Below are 12,447 nucleotides of genomic sequence, written 5' to 3'. Positions count from 1 at the left end.
CAGCTGTTCATGCAGGCTGCTCCAGTGAATTTATTTCAACAGTGAATTAAATGAATTTGAAAGCCTTCAATTAGCATAACACAGTCTTCTGTTCAGCACGTGTCCCTTTACATAATATGTGTCAGGAATAAATTCTCTCAGTTTTGTGTTATTTGTGTGGGGGTGTGAAATTGTATGCACACGTACATAAGATTTGAAGGTGTATGCACAAATATACGTGGTTTTAGTGTGTGAAAACGACACACTTTGTAGTATGCAATCAATCAGTGTCCGTGTCTGTATGTGTCCACATCTGTGTGTCCTGTGAGACTGTGCGTGGCTTGAAGTCTCTATTTGCCTTACTGTGTGCTGCTGCATACGCTGATGTCGATCTATAAAAAGGTGAAATGAGGACAGAAAGAGTAATCAATGCTCCAGGTGTCTGAGGGCATACAGATTTCCTTTTCACTTTCCCCACTCTTGAAAAACAAAGAGCGACACTTGAGTCAATGAGCAGACTGCAGAGGTCATCTGAGGCAATGCTACTGTAGATTTCTAACACTGAACCTGTTACATATGCAGATTACAACAGATTTCTGTTGAGCGTGTCAGTAGTGTGTGTGCATGTACTGTGTGTGTGTCAGAGCTACAGAAGGAATAGCCGGGCGAGTGCTGGATCTTATCTGTGTGTGACAGGGAGAGGGACAATGCAGCGAATAGATGCCAAGCCAACTGCCACCTTGCAGGGCTACAGCGCTTTTTATAGCCCTCAATCCTCAAGAAGGCAAAAGATCTTTCTCTCCCTCCCTTTCCGTCTGTCTCTCCGTTCTCATTGTATTCTTTGGAGTGTTCTACTTTTTAAATGTTCTTATTCCCCATTTAGAAGGCGAGCTACGTTTAAGCCCACAGTTACTATGGCAACCCCTATTTGCATCTGAAAAAGTGCATTTGAAGGGGCCAGCGAAATGTGCAACAACATGCCTCGGCATTGTGCTTCACTTAGCAAGTACAGCAAATATGGGCATATGAGAAATGTGAGGTAGTGAGGGGTAGAGGGAGGGGGGCGAGGTGGAAATGCTCGCACTTATATAAACAAATTTACGAAAAAATAAAGAAAAAAGGATCCCGATACAACAGTAGACCACCATTAATCTCATATTTCATGACTTCACTATTGTTTTGACTGATTTTATGAAGGTATTTCAGAACTTTTTAAAAAATATAGTTTGGGAATTTATAGTATAATCTTAAATATAGGTTAAATGTAGGCATGAAAACAGCACAACTGTGGCCAGCTGTAAAGTAATCACAGTAATTCTCAACAATATCTGCGCTCAGAAAAGAAGCAAACAAGACTGAATGGATGTATCCATGCATCAATAGTTGTCTACAATATCTGTGGAATCATAGAGTTTCAATATTCCAAATATATTTCCAATTGTTTTGAAAAGTGTATAGAGTGTCTGTAAATGCATTTTTCATATTTAATTGTTTAAATTTAAAGTTAAATATGATTACACTTTCAGTTTACTGCAGGTGGTTTAAGTTACACAGTGAAGAAACATTACCTTTACATACTTATTCTTGAGTTTGTTGACATTGGCTTTGCTATCCCATTGTAATGGATGTGCAGTACTTTTAATGAAGGTGACAGAACACGGAACCGCTTATCCTCTTGAGGGTCGCGGGGGAGCTGGAGCCTATCCCAGCTAACGTTGGGTGAGAGACATGGTACTGTACACCCTGGACAGGTCGCCAGACTATCACAGGGCTTACACATAGAGACAGACAACTTTTCACGCTCACACTCACACCTACGGCCAATTTAGAGTCACCAGTTAAACTGCATGTCTTTGGACTGTGGGAGGAAGCTGGAGTACCCAGAGAAAACCCACAATGACATGGGGAGAACATGCAAATGCTGCACGCTAACCAGTTTGACATTGTTTAACTTTTGGGCCTGGTAGACCAACACCTCTGATGGCCAACCCAATATAAACTACTACTACTACTACAGTTTTATTTAACTGTGTTTTACAGCCGAACGCTAAACTTAAGTTTGATGTCTGAGTCTGCATCAGACTCTGAAACATGTTATTTGTTCAAAATCATGTCTATAAGCAAATCTCATAAAATTAGAAAAACTAATATAGTGTAAAGGTGATAAAACAATATTGCGTAGCTTTTTGGAGTTGTTACAAATGGCCAGGGTTTCCAAACAGAAAATCAATGTATAGCTGTAAATGTATATGTACTGTATGTATATTAGTTAAAAAAAAGAAAGAAAAAAACTTATTGAAAAAGCATTTTTATTTAAAGAAAACTAAACTAGCCACCATTATCATAACCATTACTTAAGTAGATGTGTTTAATCTTTTCTGTCTTCCAGGTGAAATTAAACACCTTTTATTCATAGCTCTTAAACAAAGATTTACTATGGGCTATGGTGTTTCACTTAACGAGCGATAATGTCTCCGTGGCATAAAAAATGTGGTGACGTGGAGCTAAATATAGCTGCCTAAAAGGCTTGACACACCAGCTCACAGGAAGCGGGAGATGGGAAGCACATTATTGACAAAGGCCCATTCTGCTGCTCATCAGGAAATATTGAACATTACTCTCCTTCATAAATGATTTGCTCTTGGCATTTGGGAGGGATAAAAAAATCCAATATATTGGATTTGTGGGGGTCTATTTACAATGCATCAGTGTTATATAATTTGATGTGTTTCAACCACAAATAGACTGTCTGTACTATTAATACAATGACCACCACTTTGGTGATTTGAGGATTTTATCTGATAAGCCTGTTAGGAAACACTTCCACATGCATTTGCCACAATTGCCACAACTGGACCTTTAAGGCTGTTGAGTCACTGGAGGTAATTGGCGATGGAGTAAAAACAGGTGAGCATGTAAAGCTGTTTGTGTCACTAAAACGCAACCAAATCACTGGGACAAAGCAAAACAAAATGTGGCGTCAGTCGAGAGGCTTCCACCAATTCAGAGGTGAGTTGCCAGGTTACAGGCAGAATACACTGAGGCTTTATAATGAATCTCTCAAGACTTTTCCCTCAGGATCTCTCTCTCCCACTCATTCACACACATGGGCATGCATGTGTGTATCCATACAACTTTAAATGCAACAAAATGTAGATTTATGAAAACGCCGGTCAGTGATGATGAATAAAAGGTTTCCTCTCACGTAGGTTTTCCTGTGGATCATCAGGAGAACATTGTACATTTTTCACTAAAACCCTTTCATATATTTTAACTGTCTCAAGATATGCTGAACAAATTTTATATACTGACTCCTTCTATCATGTTGATTTCCAGTACTACTTTATCGTCTCGTTTAATCATGACAACCAGAAGGCTTTGGAGCTGCGCACAGAGGACGTCAAGGATTGTGATGAATGGGTGGCTGCCATCACACAGGCCAGGTACCTCACACATGACGTCTCACCTACATACACACATTCAGCTGAGGTTTGATCTGAGGAGATTTTATTCAGAGTGTTTGTGTATATGTTTGTGTATAGGAACTTGAAAGGGTTTTGGAGCCTTTAGGGGCCAAAACTGTACCACCCCATAGATCAGCATGTAATTCTTTAGTGGAAGGCAATAATATCACTCAAACTGGAGATGCAAGGTTTCTTCTTGACAGCACCAAAGTGGTCAGTTAGAGTATACAATTACCTTTTTTATAGCCTAATACAGTAGACAAAATCCACTGATTGAAATTAAAGGTAAACCATGCGGTATTTTTTCTAAAAACAATGTATGGATCATAGACTCTTTTATACAGTCTATGTTATATAGTCATACAAAAGCAATCCCTCTCAGTCATCACTTAGGACCAACTAGAAGTGTGTGGTGGTGTATTTATCTGCAGACCCTGCCCTCTGCCTGCATTTTCTTGTTTTCTTCTTTCTGTGTTGGGAAATTTCAGGGTATAGTGCACAGGTAAGGTCAGACTTCATAAAAAGGTAGTGACCAGGTGCCAGACTGTAGGCAGAATGCATCCAAGAGAAAGCTATTAAAATCATGGACACTGCGCAGAAAAAATGCAAATATAGCGAGGCGAACACCAGTACAGAGTGTGTTCACTTTCACTTTTACCGGCAATACTGTTTATAAAAAGTAGGCCTAATTGACAGTTCCTGCACAGTATAGAATGCACCAGGAATGAGTCCGAAAACCTGGAAATGAGTTAGCATCTTACCACTCACAGTTCCGTCCTCTCAAGGTCAATTGGTTTTTTGAATGGGTTTTTATTTGGTTAGATGCCTGAAATAAGGTCTGTCATTAACACAAGCTTAAGAGTTTTGTTCTGCGACATAAAATATGTCAGTAAATACCCCACTCATGAACTTTGAAGCTTCTATGTGTCTTAAACAAGTGAATAAATGAGACAAGTGACTAAATGAGACAACAGAACATCACAATGCTGCACCAAATATGGCTTTACAGTCTTGTTATGGTGGTGACATAGGTCATGTGACCTTGTGAACTTCTTTATAGCTTAATGTTGGCTTTTTACTTCTTACTTCTGCTGAACAAAACATGCAAGTATCATAAATGTTTGATTGCCACAGAGCTTTTTTTCTGCTATAATCCAAAATCCAATGGAAAAATCCAATGGGCTTTTTGTTGAAGGAACCAGCACAATGTTAACGTCCATGTCGGCCTGTAGAAAAACGTAATCCCTGGAGCACTCTATACCTGTAAATAGTTTTTGTCTGCTATGTCTGCATTGCTAACATCAGTTTGCAGACTAGCTAGCTTATTAGCTGCTCAGCTGCAGCATGTTAAGCAGAATGTAAGCGTGCCTGTGCACTTTTGTCTGGTTAGAAGCTGTTGTGGTTCTCACTCTTCAATACTAGGAACAAGTGTCTGCCCATGACATGTCGACCACAGCTGTTGTCTTGCTTTCTCTCTCCTTCTACGATGTAAGCTAACGCTGGCACTCCGGCAGCCTCTCAACGTCTGTCACTTTTTTAAAAAATCTTACTTTTAGTAATGAAAAACTATTAAAACTAAGTTTAAAAGACATGTTGACAATATTTTTTCTACTAAATGTGATGACTAAATGTGATTTCAGTTAGACATTAAAATAAAATACACACAAAGAATTGTACCTTAACAAGAACGAAATATGAGCTAAAGCACAGGTTCTTTGAGCTAAATGCTAATGTCACTATGCTAACATGCTTACAATGACAATGTTAACATGCTGATTTTTTAGGTATAGTGTTTACCAAGGTCATCTTATTAGTTTAGGATGTTAGCATGCTTACATTAACTCAGAGGTAGACTACTAAAAAAAGAGTAGGTACACCTGTAAACCAAAGTTAGGACTGATAATTTCAAAAATGACCTGATCGCAAAACCATTTTTCCGATATTTGTCAAGATATTTCCTTCTGTGGTGGTCACTGCTAACCCTTAAACACTGCTGCTAGCCTGGCTTAAAAAGTGTTAGCTTCAAAAATCTCATTAAGATGACTTAGGATGGGCTACAACAGGATGTTAACAACCCCATTATTCATTTGATAGTCTGGAATCCCTGTCCTGTTTAATATATTCTGCCAGGCTTCAGATTGTCACTGGATGTGCTGTAGGATCAGAAAATAAAGTTACAGAAGTTTGTGAATTCCCACCTCTCTTCTCTGCTGTAAAATTATGAGCAAAATGCCCCTTTAAGATTCAGAGACAAAAGAGGGTCATGAGAGCCAAGCGATACAATCACTCTAAATGTCGGCAGTGTGCATTTGTATGGCGAAAGGTCAGTTGATTGGACTTATTGAAGATTGCGTTGATCAGTGCTCAGTCAAGGCAGCAGCACTTAGTGTACAGTAGTATGTTGGCCTGTAAGCATTTAATACACAGCAGGGCAATGAAGATCTGTATTTCCATATTATTATATTGCTTTAATAAAGGTTTCTGATGTCTAGATGCTTTATTCTAATGCTTTAAAATTCTTTTTTACTTCCTATTATTTCAGCACATTTCCACTTTAACAAGCTGTTTTGCAATGTTGAATCAAATTAAACTAAAACCCTTTGTTGAACTGGGTAATGCTCAGAATAATCGCTCATGCAGAAGCAGGCTTTACACATGGTTTGCTAAGCCTGCAAGTATTTGAAGAAATGGTTGCATAAGTGCCTGCGCTCGGTGTGGACTGATCAGAGGTCTGCTTTTGCTTTGATAAATCTATGGAGAGCCCATGAAACATGTGTTAATGAGGTCCTTACAATGTGTGTGTGTGTGTGTGTGTGTGTGTGTGTGTGTGTCTGTATAGTTACAGGAACCTGGCTACAGAGCATGAGAGCCTCATGCAGAAGTATCTCCATCTAATCCAAATAGTGGAGACGGAGAAAACGGTTGCTAAGCAACTTCGACAACAGATAGAGGATGGGGAAATCGAGATAGAGCGGCTAAAATCAGAGGTAAGTTGCCTTGTAATTTCATGCTAGTAATACCTGTCAGTGTGTGTTTTGTGTTACTGTGTTACTGTATGGCACACAGACACAGACAGCTAAAAGATGGAAGTGAGAGTAGTCAGACACAGAATATAAAGACAGAAAGGGCAATGGACAAAGGTCACGACCCAGATTCTTACCACAATGTCGTGAGCTCATGGTGAGCGTCACATCTTGCAGCGCCTCTGGGATGTCCTTGTTAGAGACTCTGCAATACTGTTGAGTGTTTTGTATCCTAATTATTCAGTCTAAACTAAATCAAATGCACCTCTCTTTAATGTGCTAATGGTTGGCTCCAATAGAATTGAATGTTTTCAATATGCATGAATCAGCCTCTATTGTACCTGATACTGCAGCCTGGAACACAAAATGATAATCAACTGTCTCACTTTCCACGGCTAAAACGTGTAGTAGCAACGGATTTGGGGTTGTTTTGTTTGTTTCAGTCCTTTATTAAAAGCTTTTTTACCTCTGGTCTATTCTTATTCATACACTGTGTCAGTCTAATGGGGGTAAATGACACAGGGCTGAATGAAATAAAATACATTTTTGATGCAGCTGGTACACTTTGTTCATATATGATTTCTTTGAAACCAGCTAATGGATGGTAAAGTTGGACAAAAACTGAGTATGAAAAAAAGAACACATAATAAAACATTCATAATCGTAATAAAAAGAGTGCAGTGAGAGAATATGACAAGACAAGATCACGAGTATTGCTGCATACTGCGTGAGATACTTGTCTTTGCCCACTCAGTCGATGCAATGTTTGATTTGTTTTGAATCTCAGATCGCTGGACTGCTCAAGGACAATGAAAAGATCCAGTCAAATCCAGAGGTACCTCCCAGTGAGGATGACACGGAGATCAAGAAGATTAAAAAGGTGAGATGTGACTGCGCTCATGCTTTGCAGTTTTAAAGGAGAAAGCGTGACTCACTCTTTTTATTTATCAAGAAAAACTAAAGCAATGCAAAGATGACGACCAAGTGGGGAGGGGGAAAGTTTGATCTGTTCCAGCAGAGATATGTATGGTTTCTGAAACAGGTTTTTAAACACTACATCATCTCTTGGCACCTGCAGGTTTTATTTTTAACCTTCATTTATTCAGGGAAGCTCACACTCGCATTCACAGCAGGGAGCTCCTCATCCACTACAACCACCGGCTTGTTCTGTCTTCAGCTCGACTGCAGCAGCTGCCTGCGTCTTAATAAAGCTGGAGAGTTTGGAAAGTTTTGGAAAGTTGGTTATTTTAAGCTGAAAAAGCTGAGGTGATGAATGCACAGATAATTATCACCTGATTCTGCAGTTTCTCTCAGCTCTACAGAGCGCTTTAGCGTCTTTGAGCTCAGTGTTTTGGTTTCTGCTGGCACACAGCTTTTCTGTTTTGGTTTGCTCTTAAGGTTTCCAGCTGTAGCATGTGGCTGTATTCATACACCCAGTAACAAACAGTAGATAGCCATAGTTAGCAAACTAGCTGGTGGAACCTTTTCCAACTAAATAAGTCCATTGGTCTCAGGAGTTGGTGAAGACCAAAACAGAGTTTAAAGGAGGATGAATATTGGACTTACATTTGTCAGGTCAGCAGAATCACAACTCCAAATAAATGCTAATGTCTGCAGGATGTGGTAAGAGCAAATGTTTGCTGGCGTGTCCTCCATGGCAACTTTATGAGGTAATAATATGTCAATTTTGTGTTTACAATAAGCGAGAAGACTGAATACACCTCTTTGTGAAGAGAAAATTAACCTACTTATTAGGCATGTAAAATCCCTCCAAAATCCACTGGATTACATAATCAAAATTGCATGCACACACAGACATACAAAGATAGGTTAACTCCTGTGTGCTCACCCTTTTTTATCTCAGGTGCAGAGTTTTCTGCGCGGTTGGATTTGCCGCAGGAAGTGGAAAACCATCATCCAGGACTACATCCGTTCACCCCACGCTGAAAGCATGAGGAAGAGGAACCAGGTGGTGTTCAGCATGCTGGAGGCAGAAGCCGAATACGTCCAGCAACTACACATCTTGGTCAACAACTTCCTGCGGCCGCTCCGCATGGCTGCCAGCTCCAAGAAGCCGCCCATCACTCACGATGATGTCAGCAGCATCTTCCTTAACAGGTGGCTGGTGGTGAGACTGGTTGTGATAGTGGTGTGTGACTCGGCTGTCAACGGTTTTGAACAAGAGAGGGAGAAACAATAGTCACGAGTGCTATTTTGCGTTTGGTTTTTTTCAGTGAGACCATCATGTTCCTCCATCAGATCTTCTACCAGGGCCTGAAGGCCCGGATAGCCAGCTGGCCGACACTAGTGCTGGGTAAGAGACAGAGACGACCCCTCAGTCACCCACACAGCTCAACATTAGGCTTGCTTTTGTTGGGATTTGAAAGGGTCAGTTCACCCAAATCACACATTAAAATATACATATTGTAGGTTTTTAAGAAATCCTCCCATGAGACTACCAACTCATTGGAGGGTAGCTTGTGGCACTCATTTCTAAAAAAAAATGGAGAAAGTCCTTTACTAGAAACAATGTCCTTTTCCCTCATGATTCTCACTGTAAACAACATAACTCAGAATTATTTTGTACTCACATACAACCTGTTTCATTGTTTAAATTAAGATTTAATGATGGCACAGATCAGGCTGAATTTAGACCAGGACATAAACACATGGCCACATTTTGATTTTACATGTTTGCAGAAAGTTTTACTGATAAGAACAACTGACTCTTTTTCATGGAGAAGGATTTCTATAATTTGTTTCTGTCTTTAGATAAAACATTTTATGATAAACACATGGGTAATATATTGTATGAATGAATTAAACAAAACGTATTGTATAGTCATGAAGATTTCTGCTTCTCTTTACAGCGGACCTGTTTGACATCTTATTGCCCATGCTGAACATCTACCAGGAGTTTGTGAGGAACCACCAGTACAGCCTGCAGATCCTTGCGCACTGCAAACAGAACCGGGACTTTGACAAGCTGCTGAAACAGTACGAGGCCAAGCCCGACTGTGAGGAGAGGACGCTGGAGACCTTCCTCACGTACCCCATGTTTCAGGTAAGAGACCAGGTTTACAGTGTGGACAACTGCAGTATCGTTACAGACTCACCACATTATTTCATTAAGTATTCTGTGGCACCTGTTAAACCTGGAAAGTACACTTTTTTAGTGCTCCAACATCACTGTGGTAAAATATATTTAGATTCAGTATTGTATTTACTTTTCTGAAGTACTGACCTGAATTACCCAAACTTGGTTTACCTGTAGACAAGCAGTAAGATTCATGTTAGTACAGTAAAGCAATCCAGAATCTTCCTACAAATCTCATCCAACAATGGTGGCTTTTTACATTATCACATGTCTGACTTCTGACACAAGTGTAATTATTTAAAAAATGCACAGTGACAAAATGCCTCATACCTACATGTTTTCTCAAAATCATGGTGTTATCTGACATTTCATTTATGAGCTAGAACTTTATTGTAATGTCTCACAAAGCCAATTTTTTTTTCAAATTTGTATGCTGTTTTTGTTTATTGTTGGTGAGATTAATGTCTTTTAATGTTAGACACATGCCCATTTGACAGTATTTGTCATTTTGGTCTGGTTAGACTGGACAAATGATTTCTGCAAGATATCATTTAAGTATAAAAATGTTGACTGATAATCGTGGCTCCACATCAGGGCAACAGGTGAAACATTTAAACATCAGAGTTCATCAGTGCATTATATTTCCAACTTTGATCAAAGTCACATCAGTTAAAAAATTTGAAATTTAGTAAGAATGCCTCTGTTAGGTAATCAGTGTATTATCTGTGTGAAAAAGAGTAATTATAAAATTCAACTGACCATTGTGAGATGTCAAATAGAATTTTTTTGTTGAAATGAACAACTTGTCCTTTGTTTCCTGATCTTCAGTAATGAGATGACATGCAAACAGTTGTAGCACTTTTGCACAACAGTCTGTGTTCAAATGAAGTGACGTTTTCAAAAGTACGTCAACAGCAGAACAATGATGCTGAGAGTAAGATTTGAAGTAAAGACATAGAAGTGGATGCTGTGGTGGTAAAGGAAATAGTGTTTCATGGTGAAAGTGAATTAAAGTGTCAGCGTCGTTGGCTCTCTGGTAGAAGAGATGATCTTTCTGCCTTTCAGGCAAACTCTGGACAGGCTCCATGATCAACTAATTACCAGTCCAAGGCCATTTATGTCAAGATGCTTGACACTGCTTTCTCAAAAGCTTTAAATCTCTTGACCTTTCAAAGTTTGAAGTGCACATTTTAACACTAAAGGATTAAAGATACCCGTTTTGATAGGTGGGTTAAACATCTCTCTCTTTTTCTCTCTCAGATCCCTCGGTACATCCTGACGCTGCATGAGTTGCTGGCCCACACTCCCCATGAACATGTGGAGAGAAACAGTTTAGACTACGCCAAGTCAAAACTGGAGGAGCTTTCTAGGTAGATCTACTGTCAGTCAGACAAACAAGTGGAAATATATTGTGTATTGTGCTGTTGTATATGTTACAACTCAAAGAAATCCACTGTAAATGAATTAATAAATACAGAGGTGTGTATCAGATGTGGAGGGATTTGACTCTATTATCAATGAATTGAACACACAACTTTAACTGTGAATTCATTGTGTCCCTACAGAATCATGCATGATGAAGTGAGTGAGACGGAGAACATCAGGAAGAACCTTGCTATTGAGCGGATGATCGTGGAAGGTTGTGAAGTGCTGCTGGACACCAGTCAGACATTTGTAAGGCAAGGTAAGTAAGTCGAGATCATGAACACTGATTTTTATATCGGTCTGTTTGCTAACTTTATAGTCAACAAAGACGATTAAAGGGTAAACATTGTAATTAATGAAAACTGAAACTCATTCATGTTTTCAAATGCTTAGTTAATTTGATTAAGGAGGCTACATTTGAACCCACTGTCAGCTGTATCACCACGCAGAAGGAAGTGTGCATCTACTGCTAGCTCACCTAGTACCACATAGCAAGCTAATATCACAGCCACTTGCAAACAAGGTCTGTGGATTATCTTGAGTAACCAGGTCATTATTTATGGAAAGAGAGCTGTTTAGTTTTTTCAAATTTTTGGGCATTTTGAGCAACACAAGTCGAGTGCCATCTAGTTCCATTATATTGGAGGGAAGGCAGACATCTCTACAGCCGATATCTCCAACACTCTGCAACTCACACCAAAACAATATATTGATAAATAGCACTACAGGTTAGAGGAAAAATATGTGTTTTTGATTTTGGGGTGAACTGTCCCTTTAAGTCCCTGCAACAAGCTTGTACATCTGGACCATAGCAGTGGAAATCACCAATCACATTCAAACGCACCTCAGTTTGTATGTCAGTAAGTAAACACATCACTGTTTGCTGCTGATTCTGTCTTCAGTCGTACGTTTAATCTGATTCTGATCCAAGCTGTCATGTTCACTTCAGTATAGTCAGCTCTGTTTAAAGATTCATTGTAAAAGATTTGTTTGTTTATGCACTGAACACCTCTACCGGACCAGTGTCTCCACTGAATGCAGAGATACCAAACCGATAATCAACCCAACATCTAACTCCTGATAAAACAGCAAACAAGCTGACCCACAAATGTCAAAGTAACAGAGCATTACTGAGATTAGTAATCGTGATGTAATTACTGAATTTCAAACTGTAATTCCTGACACCACTTGTTACTAATAAAAGCTGGTACGTTTCTGACACTTGTTACCCAACACTGCATGCAAACTGCAAGGCTGTTTTTTAACTGAAAATATTTAAATTTATGGCCTTTAATCAACTTTTTCTTTTGAAAGTCATTAAAAGCATTGGGTTTCATTATGACAGTGTCTTTATGGAAACTGGTACATGAGTAGTTGTAAAGGATGACGTGAGGTCAAAACACAAATACTCACATATAGAATTGAGGAGCGATAAGCACGATCACCTCTGATGGACACA

General features: G+C 39.3%; 1 protein-coding gene across 1 annotated transcript in view; it reads left to right on the top strand.

The window, feature by feature from the left end:
• LOC117255647 (ras-specific guanine nucleotide-releasing factor 1-like) overlaps positions 1–12,447 on the top strand; it is a 35,475-nt gene that overhangs the window by 4,841 nt on the left and 18,187 nt on the right. The window contains exons 2-9 of the mRNA XM_033624770.2: positions 3,316–3,422; positions 6,283–6,430; positions 7,254–7,346; positions 8,331–8,584; positions 8,701–8,780; positions 9,337–9,530; positions 10,824–10,933; positions 11,129–11,247. Of these exons, the coding sequence (XP_033480661.1) occupies positions 3,316–3,422; positions 6,283–6,430; positions 7,254–7,346; positions 8,331–8,584; positions 8,701–8,780; positions 9,337–9,530; positions 10,824–10,933; positions 11,129–11,247 (1,105 nt within the window). The remainder of the gene's footprint in view (positions 1–3,315; positions 3,423–6,282; positions 6,431–7,253; positions 7,347–8,330; positions 8,585–8,700; positions 8,781–9,336; positions 9,531–10,823; positions 10,934–11,128; positions 11,248–12,447) is intronic.

The sequence above is a fragment of the Epinephelus lanceolatus genome, chromosome 2 (genome assembly GCF_041903045.1).
Source record: "Epinephelus lanceolatus isolate andai-2023 chromosome 2, ASM4190304v1, whole genome shotgun sequence".
Classification (NCBI taxonomy): domain Eukaryota; kingdom Metazoa; phylum Chordata; class Actinopteri; order Perciformes; family Serranidae; genus Epinephelus; species Epinephelus lanceolatus.
The sequence above is the reverse complement of the archived record's forward strand: the minus strand, read 5'-3'. Positions and strand labels throughout refer to the sequence as shown.